General features: G+C 42.0%; 1 protein-coding gene across 1 annotated transcript in view; it reads right to left on the minus strand.

Annotated features, from left to right (window-relative positions):
- Positions 1-16,799, minus strand: part of PCSK5 (proprotein convertase subtilisin/kexin type 5) — a 619,005-nt gene that overhangs the window by 16,114 nt on the left and 586,092 nt on the right. The window contains 6 exon segments of the mRNA XM_021008523.2: positions 313-530; positions 5,151-5,328; positions 7,318-7,457; positions 7,459-7,546; positions 10,631-10,864; positions 11,514-11,731. Of these exon segments, the coding sequence (XP_020864182.1) occupies positions 313-530; positions 5,151-5,328; positions 7,318-7,457; positions 7,459-7,546; positions 10,631-10,864; positions 11,514-11,731 (1,076 nt within the window).

A 16,799-nucleotide genomic window follows, 5' to 3' on the forward strand; every position in this document is an offset into this window, starting at 1 on the left:
ACTTGCAAGCCATGACATCACCTTCTTGATGTCAGTCCTCTACAAGAACAAAGTACAAACAACCACCTTCTTTGTATATAGTTTGCATCTTGTCTCCCCCATTAGACTGAGAGCTGCCTAAAAGGAGGGATTGCCTTTTGCCTTTCTATCTCCAGCATTTAGCACAGCACCTGGAGCACAGCAGGTGGTTCATAAAAGCTAGCTGACTGACTAGCTACAGAAGTTCGGATTTGATACAGGCGGTGACAAGAAGTCTTGCTAACTACTTGCATGGCCACGTGATAAATTCCACTCTGAGATCATCTTCCTCACCTTTGCACTCATTACAGGTCGGATGACATCTCTCACAGGTATGTGTCCTGTTTTCTGTGTAGTAGTGTTCAGGGCAGGTGCGATGGCATTCTCCTTTAGAGTGGATCAGGAAGAAATACTTGTGACAAGACAAGCAGTCTGTGGAGCGAGGGCCCCAACACTCTCTGCAGTCCTGGTTGCATTTTTCACATAGTCCACTGGAATTATCTGCATAATATCTGAAACAAAGGCAAAAACAACTTTCAAAGAAACTCCATAGCTAAAGGAATATTCATTTTTTTCCTCTTTGTCAGAACCAAATCAATTCTATTTTCATATCTTTTTTGTTGCTGTTTTCCCAGTGGTAGGGAGTAATTCAATTTTCACCTAAAAGACTGAGTTTTTCCATTTCCTTATTAAGAAGTTTTCCCCCTTGTGAACTTTTTGGTAGCTGGTCCTTTCAGTTTCATTTTTTTTTTCTCCTGACAGAGCTTGATCTGACCAACAGATTCTTCATTTCAAACTCCGGCCTTGAGCCACAGTAAAAGTGAAAAAGGAAATGGAGAAAATTGTGAATGGGCTTCTGAGTTATTTTTCTAATTATTACACAATCAAATCCCTCTCCAAATGGGTGGGGACGTTATAGAGGATGAGGGTTTCAACATTAACAGATGGGTTTTGATGAAAGAGCAACAAAAATATATTTTTAAGACTTTCATAAACTGCAAATTTAGTTTAATGCCAACCCACCATCTGAACTTGGAAATGATTGTATTTTTTGATGGGGTACCACATGAGAGGAGGGGGATTATTAGCTAGTAGAGGCCTCAAGAGATCATCTAGTTTTTCTCTCAATCTCAAGGGCGGAGCCATAACTAATAATGTTGGCACCTAGAGCACAAAGTCCAGTCTTGGACAAACAACTTGAAAAAAGTCTCCAACTGGATCAATCAGCACAAAATGGGCAAATACCCCTCAAATCAACTTTAATTAGCTATATGAAATTAATATGTCAATTAAGTTAATTCAGTTGAGTGGAAGGGGAGATTAGTTATCTAGTGGCGTCTAGCTTGTGAAGCAGGGTATGTATTATATTTTTACAATCTTGAATTCCAGTGCCCCAGCTGAAGTCCTAGCTGCTCTTTCTTAGTTCTGCCTCTATCTGGCAGGAATATGCACTTAAACTATCTTGGAAAGAGGAGGGTTCATGCTAGATTTCAAATATGACAAAAATACCGGCTCAGACCAATTTTCAGTTTAGCATTCCCTTCTTAATAGTCAAGATGAAAGGGAATATTCTTACAACCCAAGTTTGCGTCTAGCTATTTCTCAACTTATTACATAGATAAATTGCATAAGCTGTCCCACTCAGACCCTACTAATACCACTTAGGCTCCCAGAGGACTTAGACAAGGAAAATCATCTTTTCATTGTGCATAGATGGTTGAGGGCTCTCTCAAGTTTATCAGTCAAGGCAAGTCAATTATCAGATCCATAATATGTTTGAAAAGTACAGTGATTAAAAAGAATGGCCAAAGACATGGTAAGAATGATGAAAGAAAGGGCCACACAAGGATTATAACTCCCCACCCCAAATTACTTGGTATTTATTTTCCATGTATTTTGTATGAGAGGCAAAAATGGTGTAGAGGATCTGCTTTCAATATGGTGTAGAGGACCAGTCTCTGACATATACTGGTTGTACGAGCCTGGGCAAGTCACTTAACCTTACCAGGGGTGGGGAACCTTCGGCCTTGAGGCCAAATGTGGCCCTCTAGGTCCTCAAGTGCAGCCCTTTGACCTAATCCAATATTTGTTCTGTGAAATTTGCATTCAAAGGGCCCTCTAGGTCCTCAAGTGTGGCCCTTTGACTGAATCCAAACTGCATGAACAAATATTGGATTAGGTCAAAGGGCTGCACTTGAGGACCTTGAGGCCGAAGTTTCCCCACCCCTGTGAGTCTAGGCAATTCTAAGAGATTAAGTTACAGCAAAGGTGCTATCCAGTATTAGAGGTAGAGGGAGTTGCCTTATGATAGTCCCCTATAGCGATGAGATCGTGGGTCCAGTCCCAGTCCCTATTCTTCTATTTCATATACACTTATATGTACATGTTGCCCATTCCTACTATGTTTTGTTCCAACCCCTCCACCCCCCACCCCCACCCCTACCAAGGATAGGCACTATTTCACCTCTGTCTTTGTAACACCAGCATTTAGCACAATGCCTGTCACCTAATAATTATAGCTGGCATTTATATAGGGATTTAAAATTTGTAAAGTACTCTATAAATCTGATCTCATTTAATGCTCACAACAACTGTGGGAGGTAGGTGCTACCATTACACTCCTCTTCCCCCTCCCCTATTTACAGTTGAGAAAACTGAGGTAGACAGAGGTTAAGTGGCTTGCCCAGGGTCTAACAGTTTATTAAGTGTCTGAGACTAGATTTGACCTCCAGTGTTCCTGGCTCTAGGTCCCCTGTTCTATCACTTAGCTGCACAGAACAGATGCTTAATAAACACTTGCTGATTGCTTCATTCATTAAGGGACTTCATCTCTTTGTTCAGTAAAGCTTTCTTTTAAATTTGTCTCCAACTCTTCAACACAATTCCACGAACATTTATCAGACCCTTCCTATGTGTAAGATGAGAGTTAGTTGTGGCATGATAGATAGAAAGCTGGCCTTAGAGCTAGGAAAACCTGAGTGCAAATCCTTCCTCTGATCCTGTGTGATCCTGGGGAAGTCACTTAGCCTCTTAGTAGTCTAGGTGACTGAGACCGCAAGTTCCAGAGAAGATGCCAGCCTGTGTTGGTAGAGGGAATTTCCTCATCCAGGACTTCCCTACAACAATGAAATCGCAGGTACAGTTCCTATCCCGATACTACATGGAAAACACTGTGTTATGTATTGGAGCAGCTAAGTGGCACAGCGGATAAAGTGCAGGGCCTGGAGTCATCTTCCTGAGTTCAAATCTGGCCTCAGATATTTATTATCTGTGTGACCCTAGGCAAGTCATTTAAACCTGTTTGCCTCAGTTTCCTCATCTATAAAATGAACTGGAGAAGGAAATGGCAAACGACTCCAAGTATCTGCCAAGAACACCCCAAATGGGGTCATGAAGAGTTGGACAACTAAAAATGAATAAACAATATGTACTGAGTAGGGTAGCCCCTGTCCTCTAGGAGCATGAAATATAGGGTGTTGGGTGAATGGTTGATATGACACTACATAGATAAGTATGATACAAGGTAAAATGTGATAAGGTAGGAGATCTGAAGGGTTCGAGTAAAAAATGAGAAGGAAGGTGAGTGCTGTTGATGAAGGCTTCATGGACGAGGTGTCAACTGAACTGGGTTGTGAAGGATGGAAAAGATTTCAGTGGGTGCGTATGGGGAGGGAAAGTATTCGAGGAATTGTTGTTCAGCTGCTCAATCATATCCGACTTTTTGTGACCCCTTTTGGGGTTCTTGGCAAAGATACTGGAATAGTTTGCTATTTTCTTCTCCCATGGATTAAGGCAAATAGAGATTGAGTGACTTGTACAGAGTCACACAGCTGCTAAGTATCTGAGACCAGATTTGAACTCAGGCATCCCTGACTCCAGGCCCAGCCCTCCACCCAATGAGCCATCTAACTGCCTCATTCAAGGGATAAGGATGACTTTATGATGACATAGGTGGTAGAAGGCAAGATGAGATCGGGGAAACAATGAGCCGTTTAATTTGGCTGGAACACAGAGTGTGTAAAGGGGAGTAGAATTAAGTAAAAGAAGGGTGGAGCCCAATTATGGATGGCCTTGAATACCAGGCTCAAGAGTCTGTAGGGCATTCTTAGAATCAAACAAACCTGGAAAGGAAGTTTGGCAACTAGGTGGTATAGTGGATGGAGCTCTGGACCTGGAATCAGGGAGACCTGAATTCAAAACTGGTCTTGTGTGGTTGTGTTTTGTCCTTCATTCTCGAAGAGGACCATGACACCAGGGAGATCATGACATAACTTGCAATTAAATTCGATTTGAGTGAGGGAGGGCTGTGCAAAGTCACCAGCCTCACTTTCTCTTCCAGAGGCGTTTGGGTCAGATATGGATCAGGATGACTGTAGATGGCCCAGCAATCTGGTCTTAGAAACTTACTAGCCAAGTGATCCTGGGAAAGTCATTTTACCTCTGCCTCAGTTTCCTTAACTGTAAATGGGGATAATAACACTTGTTGTAAGGATCAAATTATATAATATTTGTAAAGTGCTTAGCACAATACCTGCCACATAGTAGAAACTTAATAAATGCCTGTTTCTTTCCTTCTGGATAGACTTAAATGCCAGAGAGAAACAGTGTGGCACACAGGTGAAGAGGTGGCCTCAGAATCATGAAAATCTGTGTTCAAGATCCATTTCTGACTGTTTGACCCTGGATATAAATGATCAATCAATCAATCAATTAATTAATTAATTAATGTATCTCAATTAATTAAATTGCCCTATCTGGGAAATTCTCTTAAGACTATAGTTACAAGGGGCAGCTAGGTGGCACAGTGGTTAAAGCACTGGCCCTGAAGTCAGGAGGACCTGAGTTCAAATCCAGCCTCAGATCAAATACTTATTAGCTGTGTGACCCTGGGCAAGTCACTTAACCCCAATTGCCTAAAAAAAACCCCAAAGCACTATAGTTACAGAGAAGGTATTGACCTACATTGTTAGAGGGGGTTCCTTATACTCATGAAATCCCAGGTGTAGCCCCTATCCACTTGAATTCTAGGTTCAAAAGTTTAAAAGGCATTCTTTGCATCAAATAAATCTGAAGAGGAAGGCTGCAGCCAGATAGCCCTGAATGCCAAGCTTGAGTTTGTAAGACAATCTTACCCTTCCTCACATTCGAGCAGACATTTATTTTCTAGCCTGAACCAGCCTGGATGACAGGATTGACATTGGGTGCTATGCTTCCCTTCACACGTCTCACAAGAGCTATGGCAAGGAGAACATCGGTAATTTTCTGTATCAGTATAGTAGCCATCAGGACACTTTTCTACGCAAGTTGTATCTGAAAAGGGGGGAAAAAGAGTTAGCAGCATTCTCAGCATTCACTGTTATCTACAAAGTGTATGTACACAACCGTTTGAGTCTACTCTTCTCCAAGCTTGACATAAGGAGACATGTTTCCTATTGCCCAAGTGTTGCTTGTAATAATATTTTTATGCATGAAAAAATTAGAGAATAAGTTTATAGTAAGGAATGAAATTGTTTGATACTGATGGTAAGTGCAGTCAGCATGTAGAGATGGAAAAGGTTAACGTAGGGGATAGTGGACAGAAGGCTCAGCGCAACAAGTTGGACTCGTGGTGGTCCTTGAAGGATGGCTAGAATTGGAGGGGAATGGGGAAAAACAGAATTTAAGCAGAATCTTTCAACCCTTGACAGATTCTGCTGTGTGATTTCTTTTGTCTACATGAACATTTGTATTTCATAGATTCACATATGATGGAATGTGGTGTGGGAGTGTATAAAGGTTTTCTTCTTTCTGGTTTTTAGAAGTTTAATTATATAATTCTGGACACCAGATTTCTCTCCAGGCTTTATCCATAGGCTGGAAGTAAGACTACTTGAGTAATCATAAATGTGATCTACAATTCAAATATTAATTTGAAGCAGAGACAATATTGGTCTCCGTGGCATTGTACAGTGCCTGGTTTACACACTACCAGGTGAGTTTGATATTGTGATTACTGCCAATCCTGGTACCTTCTAAACCCAACTCTCGGTATTTGGAAATAGAATGAACCCAATGTTATTCTTTCTGAATTCTGATTATGGTCTACTTTTCAGCCAGGACATTCAGTGAGCTGTGATTAGGACCTAGTGAGCATTTCTTAAGTGCTTGATGATTGAAATAGTGGCAAATACTAATTACTGAGACAAAGAAATGCCCTCAATATTTGTTAGACCAGAGCACCACCAACCTGACCATCTATCATATATCAGCTCTAGGAAATGGCTGAGTTTCAGCAATGGATGCATTAAAAGGCCAACTTGACTGAGCACTATCTCTATGTAGATCTTCCTTTCTTCCTTTTTTCATTCCTCCCTCCTTTCTTGTTTCCTTCCTTTTCTCTTCCCTCCCTCCCTCTTTCCCTCCCTCCTCCTTCCCTTCCTTCCTCTCTCCCTCCTTCCCTTCCTTCTTTCCTTCCTTCCTTCCTTCCTTCCTTCCTTCCTTCCTTCCTTCCTTCCTTCCTCCCTCCCTTCCTTCCTCCTTTCCCTCCCTTCCCTCCCTCCCTCCTTCCTTCCTTCCTTCCTTCCTTTCCTTCCTTCCTTCTTCCTTCCTTCCTTCCTTCTTCTTCTTTCCTCCTCCTTCCTTCTTCCTTCCTCCTCCTCCTCCCTTCTTTCTTCCCTTCCTTCCTCCCTCCCTCCTCTCCTCCCTCCCTCCCTCTTCCTTCCTTTCTTTCTTCCTTCCTTCCTTCCTTCCTTCCTTCTCTTCCTTCCTTCCTTCCTTTCCTCCTTCCTCCTTCCCTCCCTCCTTCCTTCCTCCCTCCTTCCTTCCTCCTTTCCCTCCTCCCTCCCTCCCTCCTTCCTCCTTCCTTCCTTCCTTCTCTTCCTTCCTTCCTTCCTTCCTTCCTTCCTTCCTTCCTTCCTTCTTTCCTCCCTCCTTCCTTCTTCCCTCCTCCCTCCTCCCTCCCTTCTTTCTTCCCTCCTTCCTCCCTTCCCTCCTCCCTCCTCCCTCCTTCCTTCCTTTCTTTCCTTCCTTCCTTCCTTCCCTTCCTTCCTTCCTTCCTTCCTTCCTTCCTTCCTTCCTTCCTTCCTTCCTTCCTTCCTTCCTTTCTTCCTCCCTCCCTTCTTTCCTCCCTTCCTTCCTCCCTCCCTCCCTCCCTTCCTTCCTTCCTTCTCTTCCCCCTCCCCTCTTTCTCCCCTGCTCATGGCACCCCCAGACACCAGTTAACTTTGGTGGTGTCACTCAGGGCTAACCACACCAGATTTGATTTCTGTCTGAGACAGTGGGACCCACTTGCCTTGCCTCAAGGAAGAGATAGATACTCACTGAGAAGAAGGCCCTCAGTGGCGCAGCTGAGGCAGTCATCTTCAGCAGGTCCTGTGCACTGAGAGCATTTCTCGTGACAAGGTTTACAGATCTGGGTCTTCTCATCCATGTATTCAGAAGAGCTGCAGTCCTTATGTGTCACAGGATCCCAGCCATGTCATTGCCAAGCCTTCTTTACAAGAAGCACACATCCAAGAAGAGGAACAAGTCTTACAGGTCTCATGGCAACCTGCAGCAGGACAGAAGGTAAACCTTGGGCTTCTTCATTGCTTATGACAACATCTAAGAAATTCTCATCTAGTACAATGGGAAGATGACTAGTTTTTGAGTCAGAGGCCCTGACTCAAATTCTACCTTTCTCACTAGCTTGTCCTGGGACAACTCACTTAACTTCTCTTGACCTTGGTTTCTGCATCTTTAAAATGGGGGATTGGACTAGATGATTTCAAAGGTTTCATGCAGCTCTACATCTACTATCTTTTCATCCATTCTACTACCATATTCTTAAAAAGATGCTGTAGCCCAATTCCAAGAGGGTGAGACCAGTTATCCAGCTTAGGCTGGGACATTTCTGGCCAAGGTCTAGGGCTCTGGAGTAAAGTGTTAAGTCCCTGGGACAAAAGGGGAAAAACCGTCTTTGCTGTTACTTTCCTTGTCGTCACCCAAGGACTCTTCTCAGCATAAGTCTTAGAAATATAGCCTTTCTCCAGGCAGGTTTGGTGAAATGGGAATGAAACCTGGCCCTTAACTCAGGAAGCTGGATCATCTCTATCTTGCCTCTGCCACCCTGGGATATCTATTTTCTTTAACCCTTTAACATTTTTTTTTTGAAATTTGCATCATTTAAAAAAATACCACCCCCCTGGATCATTCCAGCGCCCCCGGGCGGCAATGTTGGCATCAGACACTTATTAGCTGTGTGAGCCTGGTGAAGTTGCTTAACCTCTCCCTGCTTCAGTTTTTTCAATTGTAAAATGCAGAAATATTATAATCCCTGCCTCCCAGGGTTGTGGAGGGGATCAAATGACATACTATTTGTAAAGCGATTAGCACATAGTAGGTGCTTAATAAATGTTTCCTTTCTTCCTTCCCTCTCTCCCTTCCCACTCCCTTCTTCCCTCCTTTCTTTCCTTCCTTCCTTCCTTCCTTCCTTCCTTCCTTCCTTCCTTCTTCCTTCCTTCCTTCCTTCCTTCCTTCCTTCCTTCCTTCCTCCCTTCCTCCCTTCTTTCCTTCCTCCCTCCTTCCTTCCTTCCTTCCTTCTTCCTTCCTTCCTTCCTTCCTTCCTTCCTTCCTTCCTCCCTCCCTCCCTTCCTTCGCTCCTTTCTCCTTTGTCAGTTTGAAGTCTAGAAGAAGTCACTTTTGGTAAAAGTAATGATAATAATATCAATAATCTCCTTGTGGACACGCTTCTGGCAAAGAACCTCTCTGAGCTTAGTGAGGGTAATTCTCATGGAGACAATCTCTGCTTGCATGCTTATGGACCTTCTAGGTTAGTAGGACAAACCAGGAGCAATAACATATTTTATAATAGCTATTGCTTCTCTGGACTTCGTTTCTTCTGTAAAATGAGAGGATTCGATTAGATGATTTCTTAGGTCTCTTCCAATTCAAATTCTATGATTCTTAGGAATTGTAAAATCATAGCTCTAGAGCAGGAAAGGACGCCAGTGGTTAACTTGTCTAATTCCCTCATTTTACAGATGAGGAAACTGAGGCCTGGGGAGGTGAAACAAGTTGCCTGAGGTTATGTTGATCACAAGAGATGAGTCTGGATTTGAACCCAGGTTTTTGATTTCAAATCCAGTGCTCTTGCCAAGGATAGGTGCTGTTTTCATGAAACAGAGCAAGGAAGTAGGAAAGAACCTATTTCTTCTTCTGTCAGCAAAACTGGGATGGTGGGGCCTTTGCCTATCACTTAGTTTCTCTTCTATATTTTGGTAAGGCTTTGGAGGGGCACTTTGGTAGAGTCCCACCTGCAATGGCAGTAGCATCCTTTAAGGGTGTTGTATGCCATGGAGCCCACTCATACAAGTAAAAAGGAGGTGTGTGTATGTGTGTGTGTGTGTGTGTGTGTGTGTGTGTGTGTGTGCAAAGCCAGAGATGTCTACTAACTATTTAGGGCTCATGAAGCTCTGCTTGCTTGCTACAGAGCCAGAAGATATTTGTCATAGGTAGAGTATCAACAACAGGATCCCCACCTATGCTCACAACCCCTCTCCCCAAATTCTTTTCTGTTTTGCAGAATGTCTGAAGTTCCTACACCACAGCACCAAACCTTATTCCATTATTAGATATTAGATTTGTTGTTGTTGTTGTTGAAGTAATTGGGATTAAGTGACTTACCCAGAGTCACACAGCTAGTGAGTGTTATGTGTCTGAGGTTGAATTTGAACTCAGATCCTCCTGACTCCAGGGCCAGTGCTCTATCCACTGTGCCACCTAGCTGCCCCTAGAGATTAGATTTTAAATGCTACAGCCCAGGAAAAGGTAATACCTAGAATTAAATTCACTTTGATGTGTATATGACTGATTTCAAACCTTTTCCTGAGAGTAGGAGAGATCGCAGGATTATAAATCTAGACTTAGAAGTCATCTAATCCAACACCCTTCATTTTCCATGTGAGAAAGCAGACACCTAGAGAGGTTATTATTTTTTTTTGCTCAAGGTCACACAGATAGTAAGTGACAGAACTGGGATTTGAACTCAGGTCTTGTGACTCTAAATTCAGTGTCCTTTCCATTGAGGGAAGGGAATAAGTATTTTTATAGTGCCTTGTATGTGCCAGGCACTATGCTATCCTCTCATTTGATCTTCACAACCACACTGGGAGTTCGGTGCTGTAATTATCCCCATTTTATAGTTGAGGAAACTGAGGCAAACAGAGGTTAAGTGACTTGCTTAGGATTGCACAGCTGGTAAGTGTATGAGGCTAAATTTGAACTCAGGTCTTCCTAACCCTAGGCCCAGCACTCTGTCCAGTATACCACCAAGCTGTACAGGGAACAGAATGCAGGGGAAGACTAGGGACCCACAGGGAGTAGATTTAGGAGGCATCGTGGGAAAAAGGCTTAAAAAGGGAGACTGAGGGCACTGAAAACAAACTTGATCACCTCTATAACACTACCTAGGGCCAGCCAAATCTAATATGTTAAGGACCTATGTTTCACAGGTGTGCAAAATCCCCCGACTAAGCTCATTCTGACCCATCTATGACTTACAGAGAGTTAACCTAGCTAAAAAGGCTGCTTTCCACTCTTCTCTCCCTCAACACAACACCAAGTTCAATGCATCATAGTCCCCTGTGGTCTTTACCTTTGCAGTCTCTGGAACCCCTTTCATAGTAAGTCCCATCTGGGCATGCATCCAGACACCATCCATTATAGAGAACCCAGGAATCAGGGCAGGCTTTACAGTCATCATCATCGGGGCCACTGCACTCCTTACAGCTCTCACTGCAAGGGTGACACTTGTAGGAGTCTTCATAGAAGCCAGGGGGGCAGTCCCGAAGGCACATTTCATCATGCAAGAGGAAAGGCGGCATGCATTCTAAATCACAAAAGAGAACAAGAGGTCACCCCCCCCCTTAAGAAATAGGGACTACATTAATTTTACAGAAACATGTTTTTTCTCCCTAACAGGGCATAAGCTGCATGAAGGCAAGACCACGTTTCCCCCCCCCCCCTTTTCTATCCCTAGTCCTTAGTATAGTATTTGGCACATAGCAGGCACTTAATATACACTTCTTGAATTGAATTTCACTGTATACCTTGGGAACCTTGAATAATAAAATATTTACTCAATAGCTAGGGATCTTCTAGACAGGATCAAAGTGCTTCACTCTAGACACACACAAAGGCTTTTAAAATTTGTATCAGGGAAGGAACAGCTTGTTTTAGGAATCTAATCCTGTATCAAACCCCTCACAGTCCGGATGTGATTCTGTTTGTCTAATGTAAACCCAGTCCATGTTTTTCCTTGGCTTGAAGCCAGGCTGACGAAATAAAGAATTTCTCAGCTTTATACTCAGTAGTCTTCTTCAGCCGACTGACATACATTGAAATAGCCAACTCTTTTCAATCATCATTGGGAAACTGAGACCCACAACTCTTTCTGAATACATGAATCTGCTGTTTCCTTGCCCCTTTTTAGGTGGAAGGCCAGAGGGTCAACTTCTCCTTCCATCTCTCCAACATACCTTTACATGTTTTCTCATGTATGCACTTTTGACACATTTCTGGACAATGTCTGCACATCCCGTCCACGGCAATGTGCCTCTCAGGGCAGGATTTCTGGCACATGCCCTGGGCCAAGACCAGGTCCCTTTCACACGAGCGGCAGTGGGTGGCATTTCCTTCACATGTTTTACAAGCTAAGTCACAGGGTTTGCAAGTGCCATTTTCTGCATAAAACCCCCTACAAAAGGAAAAAAGAAGTTGATGAGTTTGGGGATTTTTACCCATACTTTGTGCCATGTGGGAGTAGAGATTTTTCAGTACTTCAAAAAAATCCATATTTTTGCCAGAATATAGGCTTTCACTACTCTGATGTAAATGACAACCCTTCGATAATTTGGTAGAGAGCATTAGCTGACAATTTTTATATCTAGGGTAAATGTGTCCATGAATGCTATTGCTGAGGTGGGGCTGGTGAGTCAGCGGCTCAGGGAAGAGCCTGCCTTGGGGTGAAGTTGTCAGTATGCCATCTGCTAACCTTCAAACCCTTCCCATTTTTTGGGTCTGGACCTGTGATGTTTTTGGTGTAGGAAAATCCCTTTACTAATGCAGATCTACAACTCTTCTGTGACTTGTAGAGCCTTTTCTGGGGGCACTCAGAGATTAAGAGACTTGCTCAACATGATGTTTTAAGTAAATGTCAGAGACAGGATTTGAACCTGTCTTCCTGACTTCTAAGCCTGCTCTGCATTCATTATGCCATGCAGATAGCTTCCTATTTTCACTATTTATTCTTGCTAACCAGATGCTAAGCTGTACTGCTGAGGTTGTTAGGGGTCTCTAAATTTCAGTTGTATTCCTGGGACACAGCCTTTTCTGCCCTAGTTCCTGCTCTGCTTTAGTAGATGGTTTAATGAATTACTGTGCCCAGAACAATCCATCACCCTGTGCCAATCCATCTGGCCATGACCCTCTCCAAACATATAGTCCTTCACTGGGGCCACACTTGAAATCTTTCTTGCTTGGAAGAATCCACCAGAACTCACATTCAGTTAGCAGAGCCTTCCTCCATAATAACACAATAGAGTAGGACTATAGCGGAGGTATGGTAAATATAATTAGCACTAAAAATGGAAAAAAACCATATACTAAAAGTCAAAATGACAGTAAATATTTGATAGAACATAAAAATTCCTTGAGAGAAGAGAACTATTTCTTTTTTTATTTTACCTTTATCTTTTATGTATCTGGTGTCCAGCACAGTGCCAGACACATCATTAATAAATTCTTTTAATTAATAATTATTAACAATTAATATTTTAGCATTAATAATAATTAATTATTAATAAATCATTAACAAATACTTGTTGATCAATTAAATATTTAAAACATAGTGTACTGAAAAGCACAGATGTAGACAGTAGTACAAAGACCATGTTTTTTTTTTTATAACCAGATTTAATTTCCTGGAAGATAAGTGGTGTTTATTTGTATCTAGAATATATACTTTCCCTTCCAACTCCTTTTTCCTCCTCTTTGGTATTACCTTCATTTAGTGTAATGAAATAATTTATCAAAATAAAAATAACTTGGCCTCATATATGGTTAATGTGTTAGAAAGTGGGAATCTTTCTCTCAGTCCTACCCATGCATTTCTTTTAAAAAAATATTCAGTCTACTATTTAATTTTCTTCTATAATTAGAGGATCATAGATTCAGAACTAGAAGGGATTTAGAGCCCATCTAATCTAACTCCCTCTTTTTACGTATGAGGAAACAGGCCCAGAGAAATTATGAGACACACTTCTCCACTCTGCACCTGCCCCTCCTCCTAGTTTTAACTTTATGGACCAAGTTTACTCCTTCCAAGTTAAATTCATCACCTCTAATCTCACCAATGTTGTGAACTCAACCCTTGATTGACACCACCTCCCTCAGCCTCTTCTTCCTTCTGATTGGAAGGCTTGGCAAATTCCTCCCAATGCTTTCTTTTATAGAAGGCAGAAAATGAATGGTTCCCGCCTTCTTTTCCTGCCTCCTTTTGTGTGTTATCTCCCCCTCATTAAGCTCCTCAAGGGGAACAGCTATCTTTCTTGTTATTAATTGTATCCCTAGTGCTTGGGAATAGCTAGGTGGCACAGTGGATAGAGTGCCAGGTCTGGAGTTAGGAAGACTCATATTCCTGATGAGTGAGATAGATGACGTTTCCTCGGTACTAAAACTCATAAATTCCCTTTGTACCCCCAAAGCGGTAAAACTTGATGAATCTGCAAACATTTGCTGTGCATTAAGCAAGAGCTAACCTGTGCTCTAATTCCTCTAGCAAGGTAAAAATTGTGAAAGACTCCTAGCTTAACCACCAGGGGCTTCCTGCTTATCTGTCCCTAGGTGGAACTTCTAAACCGTTATCGAAAGTCTTCCCGATACTTTGTCTCTAGGCAAATATTTCCAAATAAGGATATTATTGTACTAAGGGTCTTAGAAACCCGAGTTTAGATTGTGCACCCTGAAACCCAGCCAATGGGAAGAAGGGTTCAGGAATGGGGAGGGGGTATTGTTTTAGGACTATAAAACTTTGTTCCCCACTAACAGACTTTGCACTCCCTGGCTGTGGCTGCTTGAGCGATGAGGGCTGTGCCCTTTCTCATGAGAAAGAAAAAAAACCTTTTCTGATCTCTAACTCAGCCTCCAAACTTTTAATTCTAGTGTGGCCATTGTCCCACACACTGAGTTCAAATCCAGCCTCAGACTCTTACTAGCTGGTTGTATTAAGGCCCTCTGCTGAGCCATGCCGTGGTTGTTCATGGGTCAGCATTCCTGGCCCCCTTTCCATGGTCCATCTTTCCTAAGCCCATTCAGGCATGAAGAAAAGGCTCTCTGGGATCAAACAGCCACCTCTCCCAGCACAGCTGAGCTCGTGTCCTCTGAACTGCTACCTCCCTCCATCAACTGATTTTTACTTTGGTGAAAATATTCCTAGTTACAGTTCAGGAAGAAACTCTTTCTTCCAGATGAAACTAGATGAACAAAGGCACTGCGAAACCGTGGAGCTAAGTTTACCTTCTCTAACTGAATTTAACGTTATAATATAAAACACAGCAAATATATTGATGCCAGTTTTTGTACAGCCCTCAAGCTAAGAATGGTTTCTACATTTAGCTCTCAGGCACACAAAAGCTGGTTGGGGCTGATTTGCATAAAAAGCTTGTGATAAAGAAAATAAGGAAATGAGAAGAAAAAGCAAGGCCAGCCAGAGGGAAACAGACAAGCAGGACAGTTTTGAAAGTTACAGGTTGAATTTATTACAAACTTTAAAAGAAATGCCAAGTTCATGTAATAGTGATTCACAGTTTTATGGACAGTTCTCTCCTATTCTGCAGATATGTGGAAATGATTGTTTAGCTTGGTGTTGGTGAAGTTTAGAATACATTTTTTAATAAAATATTAAAAATCATGTAATTTTGTTGTTGTTATTTTTATTATTGAGTCAATTCAGTCATGACTGTGTGTAAGTCACTGTGCATGGCTCTAATTATAAAAAGACAAAATGAAATGTCCCCTTGTTCTCAAGCAACCTACATTTTACTAATCACCCACGTTGTTGTTCAGTTATGTCTGATTCTTTGTGATCCCATTTGGGATTTTCTTGGCAAGGATACTGGAATGGTTTGCCATTTCCTTCTCCAGCCTATTTTACAGATGAGGAAGCTGAGGCAAATGGAATGATGTGACTTGCCCAGGATCCAAAGCTAGTAAGTGTCTGAGGCTAGATTTGAACTTGGGCCTTCCTGACTCCAGGCCTGGCATTCTTTCCATTGCACCACCTAACTGCCCCCCCCAAATATTTTCTATTAAGGTATTGGAGTCTTTATTCCAGAGCCATTTTATTTAGTTTCAGATTTGCTATATGTGTTACCCATTTTTTTGGTCAGTTACAATCTATTGGATCTTAAGTTAGTTTGAATTCTCAAGGTACCAGATTGCTTTTATAATAGATTGGCTTTATGCAAACCGGTAAGGATTATTACTCATGTAATCAGATTGGTTTTGAAAGGTAGGCTTCCTCTTGCCATCAGGTGATGGCAGTTCCTGACAAGTGAGGTCAGAAGAATAGGGTGGAGATGGAAAAGGGGAGGATGAGGCCACAATCTAGGATGAAGAAATCATAGTCAGGGCAAGACATAGATCTCAGCAAGGGAGGACAGGAAGGGAGCTGGACCAAGAGATCTGGCTGATTCTGCAAGAAGCTGCAGGGAAAAGTGTGTGTTCTTGCCAAAACCCTGTTTGTGATCATAGCCAATTCAAAGATAAAGCATCACCAATTCAAATTGAGGAAGGAACCCACCCAGAAAGTAAGGTCAGGAGAGTGTTGTTCATCATGGCATTGGGCTAAAGGAAGCATTTATGCATAGCACGGATCCAGTGATGTATTCTCCTCCTATCTTCTACTTGAGTCTAAGGAATTTACTTTCTTTTCCCCAAAGGGAAATGGGTTAGAAAAACAAAAGACAATAATTTATTTACAGTAAATTTCCCCCACATGAGGAAAAATTCTTGCATTTAACTTGGGAAAAAGAAATTATAATTTGGTCCCAGCCTATTTTCCTAATCTCAAACCAATTTTGTAACATTGGAAGCTATGCTTTAAACAAGTAATCTAATCCTCAGCTTCAAGATATTAGATGAACACTCAACCATGGCTGCCATGATTTAGGGGAGAAAATAGTTTTCTCTGGTGGAAAGATGGGTTTAAAAATAGTAAGGAACAAAGCTAATATGTAAAACACCCACAAGCTTCTATTTCCATCTCATCCTAGAATTTGCAGGGTCATCAAACTATTTTGTCCTCTTTCACATAGTTCTGGAAGGACACCCAGTATAGTTGATTACTCCAAAGATCATTGGGCATTCATTGCTTGGGTGTCTCATTACCTCGCAGTGTTGTTCTGACTCTCGTCTTGGAAACAAGAAAGGATGCTGGGAAAGGTAGATGGCACCATAGTACTGGGCTTAGAATCAGCAAGATCCAAGTTCAAAACTTGCCTCAGATACTCATTAGGTATGGGTCCTTGGCTAAGTCATATAGCCTCTCTCAGCCTCATTTTCCTCATTAGTAAAATGAGGGAATTGAAATTTATGGCCTTTAAAGTCCCTTGCAGCTCAAAATCTATGATCCTATAATTGGTAATGGAATGAGGGAAATACAAAAAAGTATCTTAAAAAAATAAAGAAATTCCAAGTTAGAAGGGACCACAGAAGCCATTTTAACTATACTTGACAGAGCCCCATAGATAACAAAAAGTCTTCAT

Source organism: Phascolarctos cinereus, unplaced genomic scaffold (genome assembly GCF_003287225.1).
Source record: "Phascolarctos cinereus isolate Bilbo 61053 unplaced genomic scaffold, phaCin_HiC Scaffold_4;HRSCAF=312, whole genome shotgun sequence".
In the NCBI taxonomy this organism is placed as follows: domain Eukaryota; kingdom Metazoa; phylum Chordata; class Mammalia; order Diprotodontia; family Phascolarctidae; genus Phascolarctos; species Phascolarctos cinereus.